The 25,809-nt window shown below is 38.7% G+C and overlaps 2 protein-coding genes across 3 annotated transcripts; one reads left to right on the plus strand and one right to left on the minus strand.

Moving 5' to 3' along the window:
* Positions 1 to 6,263: 6,263 nt before the first annotated feature.
* Positions 6,264 to 18,392, minus strand: LOC127423558 (ras-related protein Rab-37-like). Of its 2 annotated transcripts, XM_051667982.1 has the most exons (9): positions 18,300 to 18,392; positions 13,251 to 13,361; positions 13,062 to 13,103; positions 12,870 to 12,936; positions 12,695 to 12,747; positions 10,005 to 10,070; positions 9,861 to 9,917; positions 7,639 to 7,715; positions 6,264 to 7,372 (listed from the first exon to the last, which is right to left on the minus strand). In XM_051667982.1, exons 1-9 carry the CDS (start codon positions 18,351 to 18,353, stop codon positions 7,267 to 7,269), a joined length of 633 nt encoding a protein of 210 aa, XP_051523942.1. In that variant the 5' UTR covers positions 18,354 to 18,392; the 3' UTR covers positions 6,264 to 7,266. The 2 variants fall into 2 exon arrangements, with proteins under 2 accessions (XP_051523942.1, XP_051523943.1); XM_051667983.1 differs by lacking the exon at positions 13,251 to 13,361 and having other exon boundaries at positions 18,300 to 18,352.
* Positions 13,357 to 15,000, plus strand: LOC127423553 (uncharacterized). Its single transcript, XM_051667975.1, has 2 exons — positions 13,357 to 14,345; positions 14,467 to 15,000. Exons 1-2 carry the CDS (start codon positions 13,953 to 13,955, stop codon positions 14,761 to 14,763), a joined length of 690 nt encoding a protein of 229 aa, XP_051523935.1. The 5' UTR covers positions 13,357 to 13,952; the 3' UTR covers positions 14,764 to 15,000.
* Positions 18,393 to 25,809: the final 7,417 nt, after the last annotated feature.

Raw genomic sequence — 25,809 nt, forward strand, 5'->3', positions numbered from 1 at the left:
GAGAGTGAGTGTGTATTTATACACAGATCCACCAACATGTGAAATGACAGTCTTGGAGGTGTGAACTTCAAGCCAAACATGTCTTGAGTTATGACACTGGAGGTTTTTGTCGGTTATCCTGACAGAAGAGGTCTATTGTAGTTATGAGCAGGACTGCAGGAACTTCACGTGTGCTTACGGAGAGTGTTTTTGTATTGTTTCCAGCGTGCCCTCTGACCATAGAGAAGCGGCTGGACATTATTGTTGTGGCGGAGGAAGAAAGTCTCTTTCATTTGAAGAACCTTGACTCATACTAGCGTCCATGAGACATGTTATCATAGGCAGTGCTCTACAGGAAACTCTGTTTATCACTTCCTTTCAGCCATAGTTTGTTTAGGGTTTCGGCGTGTGATCAGACTGCAGAGAGAGAGAGAGTGTGTGTGTACGCATCAGAGGAGAACACCCACAGGAGCTGCTATCACCCGCTGCATATGTCCGTCTGTTGAAAAACACGCTCTATCAGAAGACGACAGATTTGTCTGTTGGTCATGTTGAAGTGCTGCTTTTTGTAGAGTGTGTGGGATTTGGAAAGAGAGGAGCGTTTCACTTCTGCTTTCTAAATGAGCTCTGAGCGCTCAGCCAAGACACGGTCATTTCAAAACGGAGGAGGGAGTCACACCACCGCACACTAAAAGTGTTCAGAGAAGTGATCTGTCTGTGCATGTGTGACTCTAACTGCTGACCCACACACAGCTCTGACTGTATCTGAGCACTTAATGACATAGTGATACAGAAGAGCAGATGTTTGATTTGTAACCAAAGAGATCAATAATACCTCTTATCATTCCCATTCATCTCAATGCCAGCTGCTTGGCTGGCACATGCATGTACATTTGGGAGATGCTTTTATCCAAACAACTTACAATGCATTCAAGGTATACATGTTACCAATTTTGTGTGTTCCTTGGGAATCGAACCCATGATCTTAGCATTGCTAGTGCCATGTGCTACCAGTTGAGCTACAGGAACCCAGCATGATATGCCATCTTTGCTCATGGGCACTCAGTTCCTCATCCAAGTCTTTTTGAGCCGTAAATGCCATGTGACTAGTCACTCTGAAGAAACAGAGAACCTTTTACTATCGACTATCCTGAGCTGTTGCATACATTTTTGTTGTGTGTATATTGCTTGCAAAAATGTATTTTCTGGATCATTCAAACCAGTGAGGCAAGGGAGGCTGAGCCTCCTCAAAAAACAATGAAAGTGATCAAATTAACAGTTATTTTAATAAATTTACCTACTATTGTACATAACTCAAATGCCTTTGATGAAAAAATATGTACTCTTTTTTCTTTCTTCATGCACAGTTGCCCAGGTGAGTTAAAAAAAAAAAAAAAAAAAAAAATTCTCCCAATTTGGAATGCCCACTACTTAGTAGGTCCTCGTGGTGGTGCGGTTACTCACCTCAATCCGGGTGGTGGAGGACAAGTCTCAGTTGCCTCCGCTTCTGAGACCGTCAATCCGCGCATCTTATCACGTGACTCGTTGTGCATGACACCGCGGAGACTCACAGCATGTGGAGGCTCACGCTACTCTCCACGATCCACACACAGCTTACCACACGCCCCATTGAGAGCGAGAACCACTAATCACAACCACGAGGAGGTTACCCCATGTGACTCTACCCTCCCTAGCAACCGGGCCAATTTGGTTGCTTAGGAGACCTGGCTGGAGTATGTATTGTGTATTTGTGTGCGTGTGTTTGTGTGCTCTTTGCTGTTCACTGGTGTGTTTGTGTGTGTGTGTGCTCTTTTCTGTTCACTGGTATGTGTGTGTGTGTTTGTGTGCTCTTTGCTGTTCACTGGTGTGTTTGTGCTCTTTGCTGTTCACTGGTGTGTGTGTGTTTGTGCTATTTGCTGTTCACTGGTGTGTTTGTGTGTGTGTGCTCTTTGCTGTTCACTGGTGTGTTTGTGTGTGTGTGTGCTCTTTTCTGTTCACTGGTGTGTTTGTGTGTGTGTGCTCTTTGCTGTTCACTGGTGTGTTTGTGCTCTTTGCTGTTCACTGGTGTGTGTGTGTTTGTGCTATTTGCTGTTCACTGGTGTGTTTGTGTGTGTGTGCTCTTTGCTGTTCACTGGTGTGTTTGTGCTCTTTGCTGTTCACTGGTGTGTGTGTGTTTGTGCTATTTGCTGTTCACTGGTGTGTTTGTGTGTGTGTGCTCTTTGCTGTTCACTGGTGTGCGTGTGTGTTTGTGCTCTTTGCTGTTCACTGGTGTGTGTGTGTGTGTGTCTGTGCTCTTTGCTGTTCACTGGTGTGTGTGATCTCTTTGCTGTTCACTGGTGTTTGTGTGATTGCTCTTTGCCGTTCACTGGTGTGTTTGTGTGTGTGTGTGCTCTGCTGTTCACTGGTGTTTGTGTGTGTGTGTGCTCTGCTGTTCACTGGTGTTTGTGTGTGTGTTTGCTCTTTGCTGTTCACTGGTGTTTGTGTGTGTGTGTTCTCTTTGCTGTTCACTGGTGTTTGTGTGTGTGCACTCTTTGCTGTTCACTGGTGTGTCTGTGTGTGTGTGTGTGTGCTCTTTGCTGTTCACTGGTGTTTGTGAGTGTGTATGTTTGTGTGTGTGCTCTTTGCTGTTCACTGGGGTGTGTGTGTGTTTGTGTGTGTGCTCTTTGCTGTTCACTGGTGTGTTTGTGTGCGTGTGTGTGTGTTTGTGTGTGCTCTTTGCTGTTCACTGGTGTGTTTGTGTGTGTGTGCTCTTTGCTGTTCACTGGTGTGTTTGTGTGTGTGGGTGTGTTTGTGTGTGCTCTTTGCTGTTCACTGGTGTGTTTGTGTGTGTGTGTTTGTGTGTGCTCTTTGCTGTTCACTGGTGTGTTTGTGATCCTGCAGCTCTTCAGTTTTCAGACTCCATTCAGTGAAACGTCTCAAGGCCGAGAGTCTTCAGTCGCCATCTATATGAGTGAGCTCAAATTAGAGCACTACCTAAACAAATCAGGAGGTTTTCTAACATGATAAGCTATTCTTTCACATGTATGCAGAGTTTCAAAGGTGAACTATTGATCCTGACGAGTAAACCAACCCAACTTCATCACACCCACTAATCTAATCAGGAGATTGACAAAGAACACAGTTAACTCCAGAATAAACGCAGTGCAAACACAGCATAAAGGGCTGATAGAGAGACAGACAAACGCCCAGTGAGTCTTTAAATCAGCTTCGAATTCATCGATTCATGTTGACACGCAACCTTCATCCTACAACCGAGCAGGACCTTGAATATTAATGAATATTAATGATCTAACGTCACTTTGTCTAGTAAGCCCATCTGATTGGCTGGCAGACATTGTGCATTTTTTTTATTTCTTTTTTTATAATTAATATATTATTTAAAATTTATTAAAGATTCATAATATTAATGGAGAAGTTCCACATACATGGTTTAAATGGTCTCTAAAATAATTAATTAAATAATTTAAATAAGCCTTTTGTGTAAATGTCAAAAAAAGGCCCTGTAACATTAATAACTGCGATATTGATAAGATACGTAAGCTGCACTTTTTGACTCTTTTTGTTTTGTTTTTCATTACACTCAGGCACTTTTTTACTTAATTTAAATTAATTTAATTTTTCTTACTGTTACTCATGTGAATATAATTCAAGTAATACTAATAATAACAATTCTAATCATTGTTAATAATTGTTTTATTATTAATAACATTCTTTTATTGTTATTATTTGTTTTAAAAATATTTAAGGGTCTTTTCCATTAACTTGATCACGTGACTGAACACTCAAAGTTTACCAATGGACCGTTTTCACATATCCGGGTTTGGAGAGCAGAAGTCGCCATAGCAGGTAAACTCGAATGGCGGTGAATGGGGACCACAGCAAATATCATTTTTGCTCACCCGTTTGCTCCAACAGCAAAATAAAAAAATCAACGATTATGCTTTCACAGCTTTGCTAAAGATAAAAATATAAAGCGCTGGATAACATCAGTAAACAGAATTAGGCCAAATTGTTTTGTCACTTATTCTGCCAACTTAATATAATACAAAGTCCAGCATTACAAATTTACACTAAATATTTTTTAAATTGGAAATATAAAAAAGTTTGCTACGTATACGTTGTTAAAGAAGGCAGAAACACATCATAACAGATCTGTGAAAAGAGCCACGACCTAATTAATATTCATGATCTAAACATTATACCAGGATTTACATTTTAGTCATGTAGCAGATGCTTTTATCCAAAGCAAACACGCTGCTGTTCTGTGATGTGGTGGGAGTTTAATGTGCAGACACAGGAAACTGTTAAAGTCGGACAGGAAGTGGACAGAATGACACATGATGACATCAACGTGTGTGTGGTACTAACATGTTTTTGGAGATTGCACTATAAGTTCCATGGTATGTTTTAAAGAAGTGTGTGAATACCATGGCACAGAACTAGTAATATGCTAATAAATTAAAAATGTTTGGTTGATATTACCAATAGGCCATATTTTACGCAGCCTACCTTTAGTAAGTGCTATGGCTTATAAATATGGTAATCGTTCAGTGTTATATCAACGTATCATGGTATTACAGTCTGTAAACTTTTTGTGAGTTCACAGGGTATTATTTTGAAGTACACTGGTGTACATGAATATGGTATTCATTCAGTACTATTATTACCACCACCACTTTTGTGTGTGTGACTTCAAATCTGAGATTCAGGAGAAAAACACAATACGGTGCGTTGGGCTGCGGTTCCTGTAACACACACACACACACACACACACATATCCGTTACAGATGTGAGGAAACACTATTGTTCACACACAAGAGTCTGATGAGCATCAGATGAGCAGGAAATCACAGCACAAGCACAATAACACAACAAAAGCGTCTCTGCAACTATTAACACGCTCATATTTGACACTATTGTTTTTTCATAGGACAGACCACTTTTAAACTCCTTTAAAGAGTGATTGAATCATGAGATATTGTAACGGTAGCCGGCTGGTACGTGCTGTATGTGTTAACCTCACTCCCCTGACCTCAAGAGGCACACTAGCGACTGACACTAGAGACTGTAGCCTATAGCCTCCTCGTCAGTGCGCCCGCCTCCCATGCCGAGACCCCGGTTCGAATCTCGCTCGGAGCGAGACGAGCAGGACCGTTACATATCTCATAAAGATCTAGAGCATTTCAGTGAATTATTAATGCAATATATTTAGTGGAATTTCTCGCTCTAAACATGGTTATTAATGGAAGATAACTTAACTGAGATTATGAGCTCTTAATTATCATTTGGCGCCACCAAGTGGTGAAATGAAACACTGCACAAACAAACTTTGTGACAAACATAACAAATAAACTATATCACAGGAAAACTGCCTAAAGGGAGGTGTAGCAAGAGCAAAAGTTCAAGCATACATAGTCTGAATAAGGGTTGATGGAAGAAAAGTCCACATTCAGAGTTGTTTTTCAGCAGTAATGAGTAATTAATAGGATAATTATTTGTTGTTGTTAATAGGAGAATTACTAGAAATTCTCACTTTAAATATTTATATAAATGTAATGCAATGTTATATTCAAATGAAATGTCATGTAAACCTTGATAAAAAAATATATCTTAACATGTATCACACTGGCTTAGCTGTAGTTAATGTATATTTTGAAATATAATAATAAAAACCCTGACATCATACATAATAACATTTACATTTTACAGTTAACATGCCAAAAATATAGATCTTTTCACATGTATGAACAGCTAAGAAGTTAACAATGAGCTACAATATGCTTTTTGATGAAAACAATTGGATTATGAATGTTTTATAAGCTTAAAACTCCACCGGGTCAAAACTGACCGACAAATGCAAAAGGTGTATGCAGATTCTGAACGCAATAGGATGGTTAAATACATTTAAATTCCATGTTGCTCAATTGATTTGCCATTCAAATGTGCGGTACTGTGCAAACTAATTTAAATGAGAAAATTACCTTTTTGACAGAACACTCAAGATGCACTAAAGGTTCTAATTAGAAACAAAAAGGGTCTTACAGCCGAATGTCACAAGAGAGTCCTTTCCAAGTTCCACGAAGAACTTTTTATTCACTAGTGCTTTAGAAAATCACCGATGTACTGGTGCTGTATGACCAGAAACCAAAACAATGATCCAAACAACCTATAATGAAACATCAAGAATGTTTTAATCTCAATTTACAGCCAAAAAGGGTCTTAAAAGAGGGTTCTTTGTTGAACCTAATGTGCATGACAGTGTGATAGAAACACAATGGATTGAATTGATAAAATACTCTTTTATAACAAAATGCATCCATGAGGGAAAAACAAACTTTTCAAGACTTACACAACTGATCATTTCTAGTTTAAAAATTACAAAGCATCATACACAGTCAAAACACGGGAAAAGACCTGAGGACGTTTGACACAAAATTGTGCAAAGTGTTTTGATTTCAGGAAAACAGCTGCTATACAAGATACTTCTTCCATAATTTCAGAATAAAATCTGTTTTTGATATGAACGCTCAGGCAGGGACGCATTACAAACAGGCATAAATACATACTCAATATGCATTTCCATAAATATGAATTTCAGAATAATTCAGAATAATTTATCTTCCTATGGCTAAACATAAAAATGCATATTTCTTCATATGTTCTCATATATTTGCAATAGCGTAGAGCTTCTATTAGTGCATTAATATCCCCAGTGTAAATCCTGAGATTCAAATGCAGCATAAAATTCAAGAACAGACACAAACCTGCAGCATAATGTTCAAACAGGGCTGTATAAACATCAATTAATTGCATGCTCCTCATCTTTAGATTAGTTAAACACTAGATGAGTCAGTGGATTTGTATGCTAAACTGTTATGTCCAAATATATTTGCATTTACCAGAATGTAGAAAAAGGGAATGCAGAGGCTGACAGAAACTAAAAGTGAGTGGGACATGACGTTTTTGCACTGTTCACTGCAGCACGATCAGCATCAGTGGTAATTTATGAGCTTTCATTTCTTACCCGCATCATTCCAGCTGACGCTCAAACCACTGTGTCATTTACACGGACTAGTTTACTAGTATAAACTGAAGCCGTGCAAGGCTGCAAGGCCTACATTAGATGAGATAGTGTGCGCTGCAGCTTACAGCACCATCTGGTGGTTGGGATAAGAATGACTGCACCTCTTCATGGTGGGTGTATGTGGGTTTGTTTTAAACATATCTGTGTAAACCTTTAACTGCAGACTCCTCTGTGTCTTATGTCTGTCTCTCTGCAGGTCTGTTCTAGTTAAAGCCACAGCAGCCTGACGTCTCTTTCTCTGGCTCCATCATGTCATGCAGGTGAAATATGGGCTCAGCAGGCAGCTGCACTGAACGTCTAACCAGCTCCCTGTAGAGGACGGGCAAAGAATTACAGAAATAAATATGTAATGGAATAAGTGTACGCAAGTTTTGCTATTTGGTGTTAAAACGTTTTCGTAATCATCAATCTCTATGTAGAAATTAGTAACATTTTTACAGAAGAAAGATGAAACTGATTTATGAGAGGCAGAACATATTTTAAAATAATCATTTTAAATATCAGCCTTTCGTTTCAGAAATCTCCATTAAGCACTAAAATGACAACAAATATCGTATAAGTCGAAGCAAACTCACTTTGCCACAGTTGTAAAGGCATTAGCCACGTTGAGTCCGGTCTTGGCGCTGGTCTCAAGGAAAATGACTCCATACTCCTGCCAAAACCAAAAACCATTGGCTTTTACTTTCGAATTGTCTATTATTTTGCGCGTTCTCATAGTGAATTATTGAGGCTTAATGACATTTTTATGGCATGTTGTTCATAACAGTTGTCAGCTGAGGGCGCTGTTTTACTGCTGTTGTTTTTAACAACTATTTCTGCACGATGTCAGCCTCAATAAAGCTCATTTGGTGTCTTTGTTATTCGGGGTTTTGGAAAGAGGGGGCGTGGCTCTCGTGAAAGTGGAATGGCTAAAATTGCTTACTGCACCTTTAACTGTTTAACTCTATGAATTTAGTTTATTTTCTGGTTTCAGTATTATTTTAGTTGTAGTATTTTATGGCTGCCAAAGCTAAAACGTTTACTGATATAATTTAAACATGGTTAACATTGTTAACTTTTCTCAGGTCAGTCTTGTGTTACTGCTAGCTAGTAGCATGTTTTGGTAACACTTTATAATAAGGTTCCATTTGTTATTAGTGAACAACATTAGTTAACGTGGACTAACAGTGCACAATACTTTTACAGCATTTATCTTATCATAGTATTTATTGTCTCTTGGTTAATGTTAATTTCTACATATACTAATACATTTTTAAAATCATAAGTTGCTTGTTAACATTAGTTTATGCACTATAAACTAACAATGATCAATTATATTTTTATTAGGGTTGTCGATTTAACATATTAATTCAGCGTGATTATGTATAAAAAATTGCTAAAAAAAATGAATGCAATTAATCATGTCCCTGGACCGTAATAAGGAATATTCCTTCTATCTAAGCAATTCAAGCTTGTAGTAACATCTGTTTTCTCCAGGGGGCAGTAAGCGAAACTCCAGCTGTATAGAAAACGAGCAGCTTATACAGAGAACAAACCACACTTACTGACAGCAGACAGCACAAGATGAGAACATGTTCTTGCATTCAAACACAGCTTGATGGAGCGCAAATCTGAACACAGGGATCTCAAGACGTGTTTTTCTAAGTTTCAAACTTCGTTTAACTTGACACAGCGACCTAAAAACGGTACGTTTATGATGCAATGCATCCGAGACGCTCCAAAAGCATCCGTCTGACGCAGGTGTACATTGACACGTCCATAAATAAGCTCTTATAATAAATCTCGGACTGATTGATGAATTCAATTGCAAAATAGATTGCTGTGAACTGTAGGCCAATGATTGACTTATGTTCCATAATATGCAAATAAACAATAAATTGCATTATAAAGACACTTTTTGTATCAATGCTTAACTCCTCTGCCACAATATAGCAATGCATTTTAATTTTCTGAATATTATTTTTTCATTGTATATATATGTATAGTATTTTTTTTAACTTTATAATTATTCCATCATTATAAATTGAATTATTGATATTTAAGGGGCTTTCTCAGCAAATATTTATATATGCGATTAATTCGGTTAATCGGCACGCCATGTAATTACTTAGATTAAAAATTGTAATCGATTGACAGCCCTTATTTGCATTAACTAACATTAACAAAGATTAATAAATGTTGGAAAAAATATATTGTTAATTGTTTGTTCATGAAATGTAATGCATTAATTAATGTTAACAAATGGAACACATTTTTATGTCTAATAAAGGAGAATAATAAATGTTTCAAATTGAATAATATACTGTGTATCAAGAACTAAAACTACTATTTATTCAAGGTAATTTTGTAAGTTAGTTTTGGAGTTATGAAAAAATATTTTAGTTTCAGTTTCTCAACCATGTAAGTTTCTATTTTTATTTCAGTTCACGAAAATGTTTTAATTTCATTTTTGTCTTTTCTTTAATGAAAGTAACACTAGAATCTAGTTACTGAAATCTCTACTTGATGCTACTAATACATGGGTTCCCACACTTTTTGATTATGGGATGAAGATTTTTTTAAATTATTTTGATTCAGAAAACACTAAAAAAAGGACCAACTCAACATCACTATGGTTTACAAGCAAGTTTTACTCTCCAGAAGCTCTTCACAACATCTAGCTCATGTAATATATCAGAGTAGAGCTTAACCAGAAAAACTGTGAATTTTCCACAAAGACTTTTATGAATGTGTACACAGTACAGGTTTTCCATGACCGCATAGGAAGACTGGCCACATAAATGTGATTCAGACTCACTCTGGCGAGCTTCTCTCCATCCTCACGTCTGATCACCCTCGAACTCGACATGTCCGACTGTGAAGAGACGACACGTACGATTACAGTGTGTTTTGTTTCTCTGGCTTACGTATAACATACCTTCCAAGTTCAAAGTTCTCTTACCTTGTTGCCAAGCAACATGATGACGACATCGTCCTGAGCATACTCATGAATCTCAGTTAGCCACGCCTAAAATAAACAATTAGATGCCACTAAACATCTATAAGGAACACACATATGTTCAGTGGGGTCCAAAGTCTGTGTCTGGGATTTTTAAAGGAATAGTTTATCCAAAAATGATAATTCTCTCACTTATGCCATCTCATACTTGTAGCACAGACAAAGATATGTTGATGGAGATATGATGTGTTTTTGTCTATACAATGCAAAAGGACATAAAAGCATCATTAAGGTAATCCATACGACTCCAGTGGTTTAATCCATGTCTTCTGAAGTTATATGATCTGTTTTGAATGAAAAATAGACTAAAATGTAACTTCAATATAAATCTTGACATCTGCGCAGTCTCTTTGGCACAGTTCGGTAACACTTCCTCACGCTTGACGTACACTATATTGCCAAAAGTATTCGCTCACCCATCCAAATAATTGAATTCAGGTGTTCCAATCACTTCCATGGCCACAGGTGTATAAAATGAAGCACCTAGGCATGCAGACTGCTTCTACAAACATTTGTGAAAGAATGGGCCGCTCTCAGGAGCTCAGTGAATTCCAGCGTGGTACTGTGATAGGATGCCACCTGTGCAACAAGTCCAGTCGTGAAATTTCCTCGCTACTAAATATTCCACAGTCAACTGTCAGTGGTATTATAACAAAGTGGAAGCGATTGGGAATGACAGCAACTCAGCCACGAAGTGGTAGGCCACGTAAAATGACAGAGCGGGGTCAGCGGATGCTGAGGCGCATAGTGCGCAGAGGTCACCAACTTTCTGCAGAGTCAATCCCTACAGACCTCCAAAGTTCATGTGGCCTTCAGATTAGCTCAAGAACAGTGCGTAGAGAGCTTCATGGAATGGGTTTCCATGGCCGAGCAGCTGCATCCAAGCCATACATCACCAAGTGCAATGCAAAGCGTCGGATGCAGTGGTGTAAAGCACGCCGCCACTGGACTCTAGAGCAGTGGAGACGCGTTCTCTGGAGTGACGAATCACGCTTCTCCATCTGGCAATCTGATGGACGAGTCTGGGTTTGGCGGTTGCCAGGAGAACGGTACTTGTCTGACTGCATTGTGCCAGCTGTGAAGTTTGGTGGAGGGGGGATTATGGTGTGGGATGTTTTTCAGGAGCTTGGCCCCTTAGTTCCAGTGAAAGGAACTCTGAATGCTTCAGCATACCAAGAGATTTTGGACAATTCCATGCTCCTAACTTTGTGGGAACAGTTTGGGGATGGCCCCTTCCAACATGACTGCGCACCAGTGCACAAAGCAAGGTCCATAAAGACATGGATGAGCGAGTTTGGTGTGGAAGAACTTGACTGGCCTGCACAGAGTCCTGACCTCAACCCGATAGAGCACCTTTGGGATGAATTAGAGCGAAGACTGCGAGCCAGGCCTTCTCGTCCAACATCAGTGTCTGACCTCACAAATGCGCTTCTGGAAGAATGGTCAAAAATTCCCATAAACACACTCCTAAACCTTGTGGAAAGCCTTCCCAGAAGAGTTGAAGCTGTTATAGCTGCAAAGGGTGGGCCGACGTCATATTAAACCCTATGGATTAAGAATGGGATGTCACTTAAGTTCATAAGCGTCTACAGGCAGGTGAGCGAATATAGTGTATGTGCGGAGCATGTACACATGCTTCTCTAATGAAGACTGCAGATGTGAAGATTTATAGTGAAAAAGGAGTTACATTTTCCTATTGTAAATGTTACGAGTAACAGTTTTGTCTATTTGTCACCCAAAACCAATCGTACCGCTTAAGAAGGCAAGGATTATACCACTGGAGTCGTATGTATTACTTTGCTCTTTTTGGAGCTTGAAAGTGTTGGACCCCAGTGACTTGCATTGTATGGAAAAAAACACCTCATATCCATCAAAAAAATTGTCATTTTAGTTCAGCAGAAGAAAGAAAGATATACGAGTTTGAGACGGAATGAGGGTGAGTAAATTATGAGAGGGTCTGGGTAGCTCAGCGAGTATTGACGCTGACTATCACACCTGGAGTCACGAGTTTGAATCCAGGGTGTGCTGAGTGACTCCAGCCAGGTCTCCTAAGCAACCAAATTGGCCCGGTTGCTAGGGAGGGTAGAGTCACATGGGGTAACCTCCTCGTGGTCGTGATTAGTGGTTCTCGCTCTCAATGGGGCGTGTGGTAAGTTGTGCGTGGATCGTGGAGAGTAGCATGAGTCTCCACATGCTGTGAGTCTCCGCGGTGTCATGCACAATGAGTCACGTGATAAGATGCGCGGATTGACGGTCTCAGAAGCGGAGGCAACTGAGACTTGTCCTCCACCACCCGGATTGAGGAGAGTAACCGTGCCACCACGAGGACCTACTAAGTAGTGGGAATTGGGCATTCCAAAATTGGGAGAAAAGGGGAAAAAAAATTTTTTAATCAAAATAAAAGCATTTTCACTAGTGGTCTCCACTGTATTTCTACATACATACACACATAATTCCTTATGATTTATTCTTTATTGTTATCAACAAGATAAATGGCATGTGTCATGTCATGTGTCACAAACACTCGAAACAACACCTGTGTATTCACATGTCTCTTTATACATACAGATCATGTGTGCAGACAGAATCATGATTACTGATTTAGACTGTGATTGATAAATAGAGTTATGTACCCGTGTGTTATCAAACGATGATCGGCTGGTGATGTCATAAAGCAAGAGAAGAGCTGTGAGAGGTAAACGAGAATAACACCATCAACAATCAGAAGAACACGATTATATAATATCACTCTATAAAACACAATTATTACTGATTCAGAGAGAGAAACAGACTGTAGGAATGTCTCACCCTGAGCGTCTCTGTAATACGCGTGTGTGACGCTGCGGAATCTCTCCTGTCCTGCTGTATCCCAGATCTAACACACGATTCACACCTTATAATTGCCTTATGCCTTATAATAATAGCTTATAATGAATATATGCCACTTTAACGGTTATTGGTGTGAATCGAGCCATGAAAGCGTGTGTCGCCTTCACTCACCTGTAATTTCACCTTCAGCTCGTCCACTGTGAGAACTTTATTCTGACAAAAGAAAACAGTGAATTTAGATCACAACACTTATTGTGAAGTCTTAGAGCAATGCTGTCTGATCTGATATCAGTATTAGGGGTCTTTCCACACATCCATTGACTATTGATTATGAGCTGTTTGCTTAACAGGGTGATTCACCGTAAATCCGATTCCCACGGTTGCAGAAAAAGATCCCGGGATGAATTTGCCCTGATCAAACTGAACCAGCAGAGATGTTTTACCCACACCGCTGTCTCCAACCAGGATAGTCTACAGGAGGACAGAGTCGGATGATTTTGCTTAGTGTTAGTGATCTGAACAGACATTCAGAGACTAAAACAATGTTAGAGATGCCTGCAGTGAAGTGTTGAGAAATACCAGGTTCTACTGTATCCAATTACCATATTAAAACACATCTAACTGAACAATTAATCTAAAAAATAGTCGAGATTACAATTACAGCTGTCGCAATTATATAACTGTAAAAAGTGGCAATTACAGCATTCCACTTACCCCTACTGTACCCCCATTGCACCAAAATGTCTTATTTGCAACATATTTTTGGACCGTTGTGTGCATGAATGCAGAGGCAAATCTGACACACTTAAATTAGTCTAAAGGCATATCAGTAATGCTTACTATCGTAAGGTCAAATATTCTTGCTGATAGCTCCGCGCACAATATGTATGTGGCAGGGAGGAGGGCGGGGCTGGGTCGTGATGCTGCACACCCGGCCTCTAATCAGGCTAATCAAGCCCTCGAGAGGGATAAAGGCCACCGGATGCGGCAGTTCCAGAGAGAGAGAGTTACGTGCAGCTGCCCGGCATGTGTTTGTGTTTGTCTTTATAAGTTGATTATTAAATGATTATTTATGTTGTTAAGCCGGTTCTTGCCTCCTCCTTTCCACTGAACTACGTTACATTGGTGCCGAAACCCGGGAAGGAGGAGGGATGCGCTGTCGTGGAGTCCTCGCCACTGCCATCCACACAAAGGAGCAACCGCAGCCATCCACCGGGGGATGGAGGAGTTGCTGCCGACTGCCTGGACACGGAGGAACGGGCACCTTATACGAGGGCAGGAGGGGCTCACTGCCGGCCACCTGGAGCGGTGGAGCTGCTGCCAGGGGCGGAGGAGTTCCCTACCGGCCGCCAAAACGTGGCGGGGCGTTCCGTCCGCCAGGGGTCGGAGGACTCGCTCCGGTCCAGAGGGTGGAGTGGTCGAAGACCAGAAAACGGCGTGTCAGAGAACCGGCGAGTACGTTTATTTTTCTCTCTCTACTTTCTCTCTCCTGCTGTCACTCCGTGTTGGCCTTTCCTTCTCATTTATTTATTTTTTTTTTTTTGTTGTTTTTTCCCTCTCCTTGTCACCCTCCCAGGTCCGAAGAGGCGGGGATGACCTGCCGGCAGGTAGGGCCGGGAAGGCACGCCCCCCCCCGGAAAGGGAGGGGGGATGTATGTCATGCCGGGGGCTCCCCGGCCTGAAGGAAAGGAGGGAGGAGGGAGGAGTGAGGCAGGAAGGAAGGCGGGGCCGGGTCGTGATGCTGCACACCCGGCCTCTAATCAGGCTAATCAAGCCCTCGAGAGGGATAAAGGCCACTGGAGGCAGCAGTTCCGGAGAGAGAGAGTTACGGGCAGCTGCCCGGCATGTGTTTGTGATTGTCTTTTTAAGTTGATTATTAAATGATTATTTATGTTGTTAAGCCGGTTCTTGCCTCCTCCATTCCACTGAACTGCGTTGCAATGTATAAAGCAAATTTTGTCATCAGCGCAGATTTTCTTGACTCACGCACACAGTCCTCGTTTGCGCATGCGCTGCCCATTGTCTGTACTAAAAGAGTGTCACAAAGCAGTTGTAGTGCACATGCACTGAACACGTTCCTATTCGTTCACAGTCAGAAAAGTATATTGATTGGATTGTTGAGTACCCAAACCCCGCCCCCCCCCCCCAACCCACACACACACACACACACACTTTTAGCCTACACCTCAACTGAACTTCAGCTGTCATTAAAGTATGTGCACACATAAAAGTAGTAGCGTGGGAATTGACTGAACACAAATGACTACTAGCCGCTTTCCTGCTCTTGACAGATAATAAGGATCAAACTGATGACTCACTTGAGCAATAAATAGGTCAGGCTTCAGCTAACGTAAGCAAGCGATGGGCGCTTTCGAAACACGCTTCATGAAGCTTCGAAACGTTTACAAATCACCTGTTGCATCGAAGTGCATATGATGCTGTCCAAGTCACGTGATTTTTACCAACAGGTGGTGCCAATGTGTAGTGTTTCAAGCGCTTCGAAACAGCGAATCATTTATGAAGCAACTGATTCATTTGATTCACAGCTCCGAAAAAAACCCCCATAGTGATTAGTTATAGATTAGCACATAGACCAGTTAGCGATGGGTCGTTCATGAAGGATTCGTTCATTTTGAACTAATCTTTTATGTGACTCAGAAGAACGAATAGTCTCAGAGAGTGATTCGTTCATTTTGTGTTTGCCGCGCATGTGCATTGCGCAACCTCCATTCGTTTGTTATGTGAAAACCGCATAGGCGCTGTACAGGAAACAGAAATGATTAGTTCACCTTTCAACTCTTTTGATCCGAGTCGTTCGTTCTTTTGTCACGTGACAGCCATATACGCTATGCACCTATGGCTGTCACGTGACAAAAGAACGAACGACTCTGACAAGAAGATTCCAGAAGTGAACTAATCATTTCTGTTTCTCATAATTGTTCCTTATTGGGACTATAATCAAAGTTTGCATAAGTAGACGTGTTGGGGGGGATTTGGCTATTGTAAAGGCAATAATTTAATTTAATACTGCTCAAATGAACGAAAAATTAAGAAATGACTTGATTAAAGATTCGTTCATTTTGCTGAGTCAGTAAAATCATCCGATCATCCCATCACTACAAACACTATCACACCCAACTCAACGGAACACTAATCTCACCCATGGTAACTAAAAATAAACCCATTTCATAACATAAAACGACATAATTAACATTAAGTGGAACTTAAAACATAACTATAACCCCCAATAACTTTTAAATGTTAATTAATAACACCAAGAAACAGTCCCCAAAACCTGCACAGACGTACCTCATTAATTATGCAATGACAACAGCCAATAGCAAGTCCTCAAGCATAAACAACAACACACTTTAAAGTATATTCCTGGTAAGGACTGCAATTCAATGTAGTTTTAGCATCTGGTATTCAATTAAATAGGTGAACATACCATTTTGCCCTTTGCAGTAAGAAAAGTGAAAATATGCAGACGTCTGATCGGTCCATCTAACCACTGATCTACAAGAGTCCTGAACCATGAATAAAACAACCAAGAAATGAATGAAAGTGGATGAGGGTGCGCTGGTTATCTGTCACTGCCATTCTATGTTGTATGTAGACGTGTGTTGAACCATAAAGAGATGTTCCAGAGAATAAAGAATATGGCATACAGTTGCCCAACAAAAAATATGTATTTTAATGTGAATTCTATTAAACAAAATGTATAATGGCAATTACAATATCAAAGGAAACAATCTGCAATTATGATTTTCGGCATAATCGTGCAACCCTGCTGTATAACCTGATAACAAACTGAAGATCAAATGAGTTCTTCTGTGAATCAAAATCAAGTCATCAATACAAATAAGCATCAGGATACAAACAATTCATTCATCTTTATACAAATAAAGGTCAAATGGTTCTCTCACATATACTTTATTCTGAATTATTGGGTAAAAGGCAAATTTGATTTAATTTTTCCCAAAACACTAAACAGCAAAAAAAACGACCACTGTACTGATCTTTGCATTTACTGTGTAAAGTTTGATTTTGAGGTAATTTGATTTAATATTGAATCATTTTTAAATTGTTATGAAATGACAAATGAATGAAATAGGAAATCGTGCACCCTTTTCTGAAGTAGTTCTTGTGAATAAGCATTATCTTAATTTGTTCAAAAAAAGCATCTTGTGGTCTCAAAAGTATTTGCCTAATGCCTAAGTTGACAAATTTTGCACTGTAACGATTGCCCCTATATTTAACCAACTTCTTTTTTTCTTTTCTTTTTTTTTAAGAATCAAAACAGCCTGTTTATTAATTTTCACATAAATCATGTTGCTTCAATATTCAATAAAAAGACTCTTGATACACTTTGTGACCAGAAAAAAGTACAATTTCCTTTATGTGAAGTCAAAGATGAGTGATGGTGCTGATGGAGGTGTGCTGTTGCCATAACAACACATACACACACACACACACACACACACACACAGACACATACAAACACACACACACACACACACACAAATACACACTCACACACACACATTCACACACACACACAAACACACACTCTCACATAAATACACACACACACACACACACACAAAAATACACACTCACACACACACATACAAAATACACACTCACAAACACACACACAAAAATACACACTCACACACACACTCACACAAATACACACTCACACACACACAAATACACACACACACAAATAAACACTAACACACACACAAATACACACTCACACAGACACATACAAACACACAATCTCACACATTCACACACACACACACACTCACACACAAATACACACTCACACAAATACACTCTCTCTCACACACACACACACACACACAAATACACACTCACACACAAACACACACACACACTCTCACACAAATACACACTCACACACACACAAATACACACACACACACACTAATACACACTAACACACTAATACATACACACACACTCTCTCTCACACACACACTGTAGCACTAATAACTGAGATTAATCTGACTCTAATGAGAAACAGAGATGTGTTTCAGAGCTCATTAGATATTATAATAACACTATAATCATTATAATCTGTGTGACAGACGGTCTCTTGAAATACAGCCAAATTATTCCAAAATGTGTCGCTGTAATCAGCACACAGAGTCACTGAGAGATCATCAACCAGCAGCAGCGTTTAATTAATGAAGCTGTGAAACTATCAATGAATTAATTCATTATTAATAATACTCCAAATAAACATCTGCATCTCACACATACAATAAAACTAAATATAACAAAAAAGGCACGAGATGAAGACATTAAATCACAATCACTTATTTTCAGACAGCTGTTAGTATAGACTATCATTATTGATCAGTAATTAATCATTACCTTGTGCGTTAAATCCTGATTATAAGCGACGCCCGTAGAGCTCATCTGATCCATCGCGCGCACTCACGAGGGCGCGCAGCGCGTCTCTGCTAACGCGTGCACGCGCATGACGAAACATCAGAACAAACTTCGTCATTTCCCGCCAGTCTAAACACTGCAAACGAGACTGAAGAGGTTTACTTGTAACACAAAATACATGACGGGTGAAGTGTTCATGGCGGCCACTAGATGTCAGCACATCAATACTATCGCTTTACTCGGAGGCAATGGCCACAAACTAAAACAATTTAAAAGGAAAACTGCCACATATTATTTCATCTCAATTCTTGGTTTAGTCTGTGTGTCATTGCTGCTCACCTGGAATGTAAGAAACATTTAAGTAAAATAAAGTGCAGTCAGTGTTGAGTACGTTACTTTAAAAAAAGTAATGAATTACTAACTACTAATTACATCAGATTACTGTACTAATTACTCTGTCTGAAAAGTAATGCATTACTTATTACTAATTACTTTCTAAAACCCTGATCAACCTGGACCAGACGAAAAATACAAGGATAGAAATGAAACTGTTCTTTTAATTCGTTCAAATAAATCAAATTAATTATTCATGAACTGGCCAAAGAATTTAAAGGGGCAGCGTTAAATTAGAAAACATATTTTAACATTAGACTTTAAATTTCGATTTTAAATTCATTATTGTTTTATATAGAGTCTGTACAGTATTTAACACAATTACATCAGAAGTAACTGTAATTAAATTACTGAAAAATTAAGAGTAATCCTTCAATTTACTTTTTTCAATGAAAAAGTAATTTAATTACAGTAATTAATTACTTAGTAATGCATTACATTGGGGGGGGGGGCTATTACTTATGGGTCATTGACAAATTACACCCCAAATTAAACTGAGAAACCTTTTTAAAATCTAGTTTAAAACACTTATGTCATATTCTCAGAAATGTAATTTTTGTCCAATTTGGTTTCATAAATTAAAATAAATAAATAACTTTCAAATTGTCATGTGGTGTAACCATTAAGAAAAGAGTATTATAAAGATTTTCTTTGCACCCTGAATACATGAGAGCTTAAACAACATCATCATTAATTTACAAAACTTTTTCAAACACATTTTTCAAGGAATTAAAAAAAATATATATATACTATTAATTTTTGAGTCAAAAATATCAAGAATGTTTCTCAGCGTTACACCACATTAATAAAATGTGCCTTTTCATAAACACGTCAAAATAAATATCAGATGTTTTTTAAGCATCTTCCTTTCTACATCCGTTGACTGCTGGCCGTCCCAGTTTCTCCCGCTCATTTTAATAGAAGCGGCCCATCTATTCTAAATAGTCTCAGTACCAGTGTTTATCAGCAAACTAAATACTGACAAAACACTATTTTACTGTGTTTATAGTTTTTATGGTCATCATAAACATCTAAATGGCTACCTACATGTTGGTTACACACAAAGATTTTGATTTGGTGGACAAAAGCATTTTAAAATTTGAATCATATTTTAAAACAATTGTTTCACTGTTTGTTTATAAAGAAATAACAATAAAAGATTATTCTGCACTAATCATGCCAACATTGCTTTTTTCAGGAATTTCAGATTTTATTGAGACTTTGACTTTTTTTTTTTTTTTTTACTGTCTCTGGACACAACATCACATTTTTTACTTTAAAAGCCCCAGAAATAAAATATCAATATGACTTTAAACTCAGAAATTGAAAATATGAGGGGTCTGTGTATCTCAGCGAGTATTGACGCTGACTGTCACCCCTGAAGTCACGAGTTCGAATCCAGGGCGTGCCGAGTGACTCCAGCCAGGTCACCTAAGCAACCAAATTGGCCCGGTTGCTAGGGAGAGTAGAGTCACATGGGGTAACCTCCTCGTGGTCGTGATTAGTGGTTCTCGCTCTCAATGGGGCGTGTGGTGAGTTGTGTGTGGATCGTGGAGAGTAGCATGAGCCTCCACATGCTGTGAGTCTCCGCGGTGTCATGCACAACGAGTCACGTGATAAGACGCGCGGATTGACGGTCTCAGAAGCGGAGGCAACTGAGACTTGTCCTCCGCCACCCGGATTGAGGTGAGTAACTGCGCCACCACGAGGACCTACTAAGTAGTGGGAATTGGGCATTCCAAATTGGGAGAAAAGGGGATAAAAATAAAAAATAAAAAAAATAAAAATTGAAAATATGCTCATCATAGAAGAGGTGTATTCAAGTAAAGAGTTTGTGTGAATTGCATTTTATATATTTTTTAAATGTAACTGACCTGGACAAAAATGAGCGTCACTTCATTGACCCTTACGACACATGGCCATAAAATATTAAATATTTTACATGCATGATTAGTTCAAAGTGATACATGACACTATTGATCTAAAGGGGATGGTAAGGGGGGGATGGTAGTTTTACAAGGGGAATGGCATCCCCTCGCATCCCCCCTCAACTTGAGCCCTGCTTACACTCAACACAGAGTGCAGTGTGTTACAGCTGTCTGAATGTGATCTGCCAGGTCCAATTTACCTCCGTGTGTGTCGGAAAAACAAATATTTACAGTGACTAAAAAAACACCTCACAAGCATTTTCACGTAGTAAAGAGGTGCTGTAGACTCACTCCATCTACTCCTGGTGAAAAATACTTTCTCTGCTCCCACACATAATCCATTTTGATCGACTCTTCTAAGTAGCTTCAGTGCAAACCAGAGGTTAAGAGACAAAACACGGAAGCACGGAGCACTGAAATGGGGCTGGCTGAATAAGGTGAATTGGTCATTGATTATCTTCAGAAACTCACCTTTTGGAGGTCGTCTCATTATTACATGTCATATCAGCTCTGCATTCAGTGAACTGTCTGCAAGTGTCTGACCATTTACATTAAACTTACATTAAAGTCAACATGAAATGCTGTTCACGGCCCATTTTACTTCCGTGATGTGCTGTAGCCAATTTCTAAGTAATACAGACGGCGCTTAGAGGACAGAGCCAGAATTTGTTTTCTGAAATAGTTTTGCATGCCAATCACAATAAATTCACCATGTTTGTTTACTACAGAACCATATTTTACCCTTGATATTCATAGAATTCGTAAAGCCATAGAGAAAATACAGGAAAATGAAAACTATGGCAATTAAAATAATAATTTTGTGGTTATTATGGTTTTACTACAAATATGGATACAGTATATTGTGTTAACTCCTTAAATTCTGGTGCATTTTTGGGCTGCCGCTCGTAATTTTTCACACTCACCAAGCTCACCATTCACACATACTGTGGACTAATTGCAAAAAAGTGATCTAATTTTTCAGAGAACCCCCAAAATACAAAAAAAGACTCCAATTATTCATAATTAATATTGTATATGCCTATAATCTATGTTTATATTAATAATATTATATGATATAATATTAATGTTGTCCTAACTTTGTAAGCATGTAATTCTGGTTCTGTTCACTCTACATCACTTTGAAAGGTCTCATTTTATTCCACTAGATGGCAGAAAGCACTAGATAAAATATTTTTCCTCTATCAGATTCCATCACAATACACAGATCTGAAATGTAGGTGGCGCTCTAACACATTTTTATCCCTCACAGATGTGCTCGTCCATAGACATTCAGTCTAATTTTCAGTTCAAGCAACACCCTCATTATTTCATTGAATATCTCGGCCTCTGAGTGGACTACAAGCTCAATCAAGGTGTTATTAGAAAGCTGAGATCCTCCCCATTGCGATGATGTATATTATCATTTTATTATCAATAGTTGAAAACATATTTTTCGGATGATTTTTTTTTTTTTTTTGCATGCTTTTCCTGCTGGATGGCATACTTTGTTCTGGACATCTAAGATATAACATTGGATTATTCACACATGCAAGCTCACAGACAAGTAAACAATAGCTCATTTTTTAGAAAACACCCTAAGATAAAAGCATATATAACATTTTTGTCTATTTGGGGCTTACAGCAGCAATGATTAGTGCATAAATGAGACGTTTGTATTTGATGATTTACAGAAATATTTTTTTTCATTTTGTGATTCTTTTGAAAATCTTTTGAACTGTGGTATTAGTGCAACAGAATAAACTATACAGTCACATTCCTGAGAATGAGAGCTTTCATTTGATATATGACTTGTGCATTTAGGTACTATGTGCAGGACTTTTATTTTGATATAAATATTTCCACCCCATTACCTCTAGGGGGCGCAAATTTTCAATGCGAATGTTTCGAGGCCTTATTTTGTTATTTTAAGTAACATAAATGCAGAAATGATGGTTATCTCTGAAAAGTTCAGATTCTAATCTTTCAAATGATACCTCATATGCCTGACTTACATATATGGAGATTTTAACATTTTAAGTGTAAATTTTTTTCGCAATATAGCACCCCCTTTGGACCCGCCGGCAGGTCCACATGGCTTCCGCATGGTTATGGTTACTACGATATTACTATAATAAAACCATAGTTAAAATATGGAATTTGTATAGTAAAACAAAAAATATTAATTTTATTACCATAGTTTTTCGTTTTTGTATTACAATGGTTTCACATTGAATATCATGTTTAAAATATGGTAAATGTAGTAAATCCATGGTAATTTATTGCGAGGGAACGCAAAACTATTTCAGAAAAATCCTGCCCTGTCCTGTAAGAGGCTCCGTAGAAACGGGATATTCAGTGAGAAAAAGAAAATGTAGGGCGGGGCTTGATTTTATACATGGGGGATTGATTGGACGGTGCAAAGTGGCCGTTTCTTATCAGAATAAGGTCAGGTGGTTGGAGGGGAGGGGTTAAAGAAGTATTACTTTGTGACAAGCAGAAAAGGAATTTATTCAATGAATCACCCATGTACTGGTGATGGGAGAAAGGTGCCTCTGGTTGTTCCTTGCAGGGTGCTCAGCCTTACAGGCTCCATTTGGTTAGGATTAAGGTGGGGGTGGGGTTAGGGCATCTGCTGCCTCCCAGAAACAAACTGAGGCCCCTTTGTACAATGTGCACATGTATTATAAAGTAAACAGAGTCCGTATTGATTTCATATTGATTTTAAATTCCCACAGAAGTACAGCAGCCCAAAAACTGTCTCATCCAAGTCGAAAACCCAGATGGTGGTTCTGTATTTGACCTGAAGGTTTGTATATAAAGACACATCTGCTCCCCTAATCAGGCCTCAAGCAATCAAGACTAAAACAGAGTAATTTTCAACTATCTGACATTGTTTTGATAGTTTCCAAGTGGAGCCGCAGTTGTAGAAGTCTGTAGTTAAATCTGGAAGCAGTTCAGATCTTTAAAACTTTCTGCAATCACGTGAAATCTGATGAAGATGGAATGTGAAGAAGGCAGACGTGGAATTACAGCTCGATTTCAGAGACGTTAGTCTTGTTTTGCTCACGTTTGCCATACAGAAGCATTCCCATGTGTTAAAATAACCAAAAATCCTTCATATACTTTAATATTTATAGATTGGACACGATAATAGAAAATGATAATAGACGAAAATCTAGATGGAAACTTAACAAAATCAGACAACATACCTCCCTGAGCTCTGGTGAACCTGTTTTGGGTTCAATGATTATTTCCAAATGCAAATCAGCCCAGGTGAGTCTAACAAATCAGGTTACACAATACAAACACTGACAAACGACAGATGTGTCTGATTAGACTACGGCTGTTTCATTTCTCAGTCAACGAGTGTTTTAGTATGAATGTCTTGATAATACTTCTCTACTTTGTGAGAAGGAGCCTGCATCAGGCTTTAGACACAGTCTTGTGGAATTCAATTTCATACGGATAAAGAATATTAAAGCAATATTGCAATGCTTCCTGTCTAGACAAACATCAGATGTGCATGTATTGGCAGACTGTGCAATAAGCCTCTATTAGACTGTAACTGTGACTAAAGTGACCTTGAATGAAGAATTTTTGAATCAATAACACATATTGAGTAAACTTTTACCTGAGACACACCTTCTCTCTCTTGCTCACAGCGATCTCAGTCACACAGAAATAAAGTTAAACTGTAGTTTATATTTTAGGTCAAATTTCAAGATACACCGACTGCATTTCAAACATGCATATTTCATATGCAAATGTGCTTAGTATTGGAAGAATGAGCTAGATTACCAGTTAACACTAAACAAAAGAGTTAAATAAGTTTCTTTTGCTAGAGTCCTCCTTAAACTTAACAAAAAAACCTTTTAGCAGAAATACACATTTAATGTAAAGTCTTTCTCTTCAAGACAAATTAACCAAAAATATTCATCACATCATCTTGCGCTCACTGTGCAAATGTTTCCGGCTTTAGGTCTACTGGGGATATCTGAGCCGGCAGGCTGTGGATCGGTGAATCGTGAGAATAAAACTGTGGAGAGACACAAGGAGGAGCAACAGACGTTACGTCTTTCTCCAGTTTATTACTGAGAAAAAATATATATACTTTTGAATATATAATGTATAACAATATACATATATTTATATAGATGTACATTCATTCTCTTATTCATTTCAGTAATAATAGTATCAATAGGGCTGCCGATTTAACTCGTTAATTCAGTGCGATTAATTACAGGCTATAAAAAAGCAATTCAAGCTTGTAGTAACAACTGTTTTCTCCAGGGGGCAGTAAGCGAAACTCCAGCTGTATAGAAAACAGGCAGCTTATACAGAGAACAAACCACACTTACTGACAGCAGACAGCACAAGATGAGAACATGTTCTTGCATTCAAACACAGCTTGATGGAGCGCAAATCTGAACACAGGGATCTCAAGACGTGTTTTTCTAAGTTTCAAACTTCGTTTAACTTGAACCAGCGACCTAAAAACGGTACATGTATGATGCAACACAACATATACATTGACGCATCCATAAATAAGCTCTTATAATAAATCTCGGACTGATTGATGAATTCAGTCACAAAATAGATTGCTGTGAACTGTAGGACAATGATTGACTTGTGTTCAATAATATAGAAATAAACAATATATTCGATTCTAAAGCCAATTTTTGTATCGTCTTATCAATGCTTAACTCCTCTGCCACAATAATGTAATGTATTTTAATTTTTATAAATGCATCTCGAAACACCCCTTTTTGCTCTGGTGTGCAGACTTAAGTACAATAATTTGACAAGTTCAATGTCATTTGATTTGAAACCATTTAAATATCAAGGCACCCCAAAGAGGCTATTTAACCGCAGCAGTTTAACTCCAAGCACATGACATGGAAATGTGAACCAGCACGAGCAGTCATTTTTGTTTGACTTTAATGTGAGATTTGATCATTTTAAGACATATGTATTGTGCTATTTAGGCTTATGGCTCACTGTGCTGCTATTTTGAGTTGCGTATGAGGAAATTCCATTGCAATAAACATTCTTCATTCCCGCGAATAACCGAACAAACCCGAATAACCCGAATAATAAGATGGCTGGCGCATGCGTAAAAATCTACTTGGTGTGTGGATTGTTAAAAACAAATTAGAAATGAGGCTTATAGA

The sequence above is a fragment of the Myxocyprinus asiaticus genome, chromosome 32 (assembly GCF_019703515.2).
Source record: "Myxocyprinus asiaticus isolate MX2 ecotype Aquarium Trade chromosome 32, UBuf_Myxa_2, whole genome shotgun sequence".
NCBI classification, from domain to species: Eukaryota; Metazoa; Chordata; class Actinopteri; order Cypriniformes; family Catostomidae; genus Myxocyprinus; species Myxocyprinus asiaticus.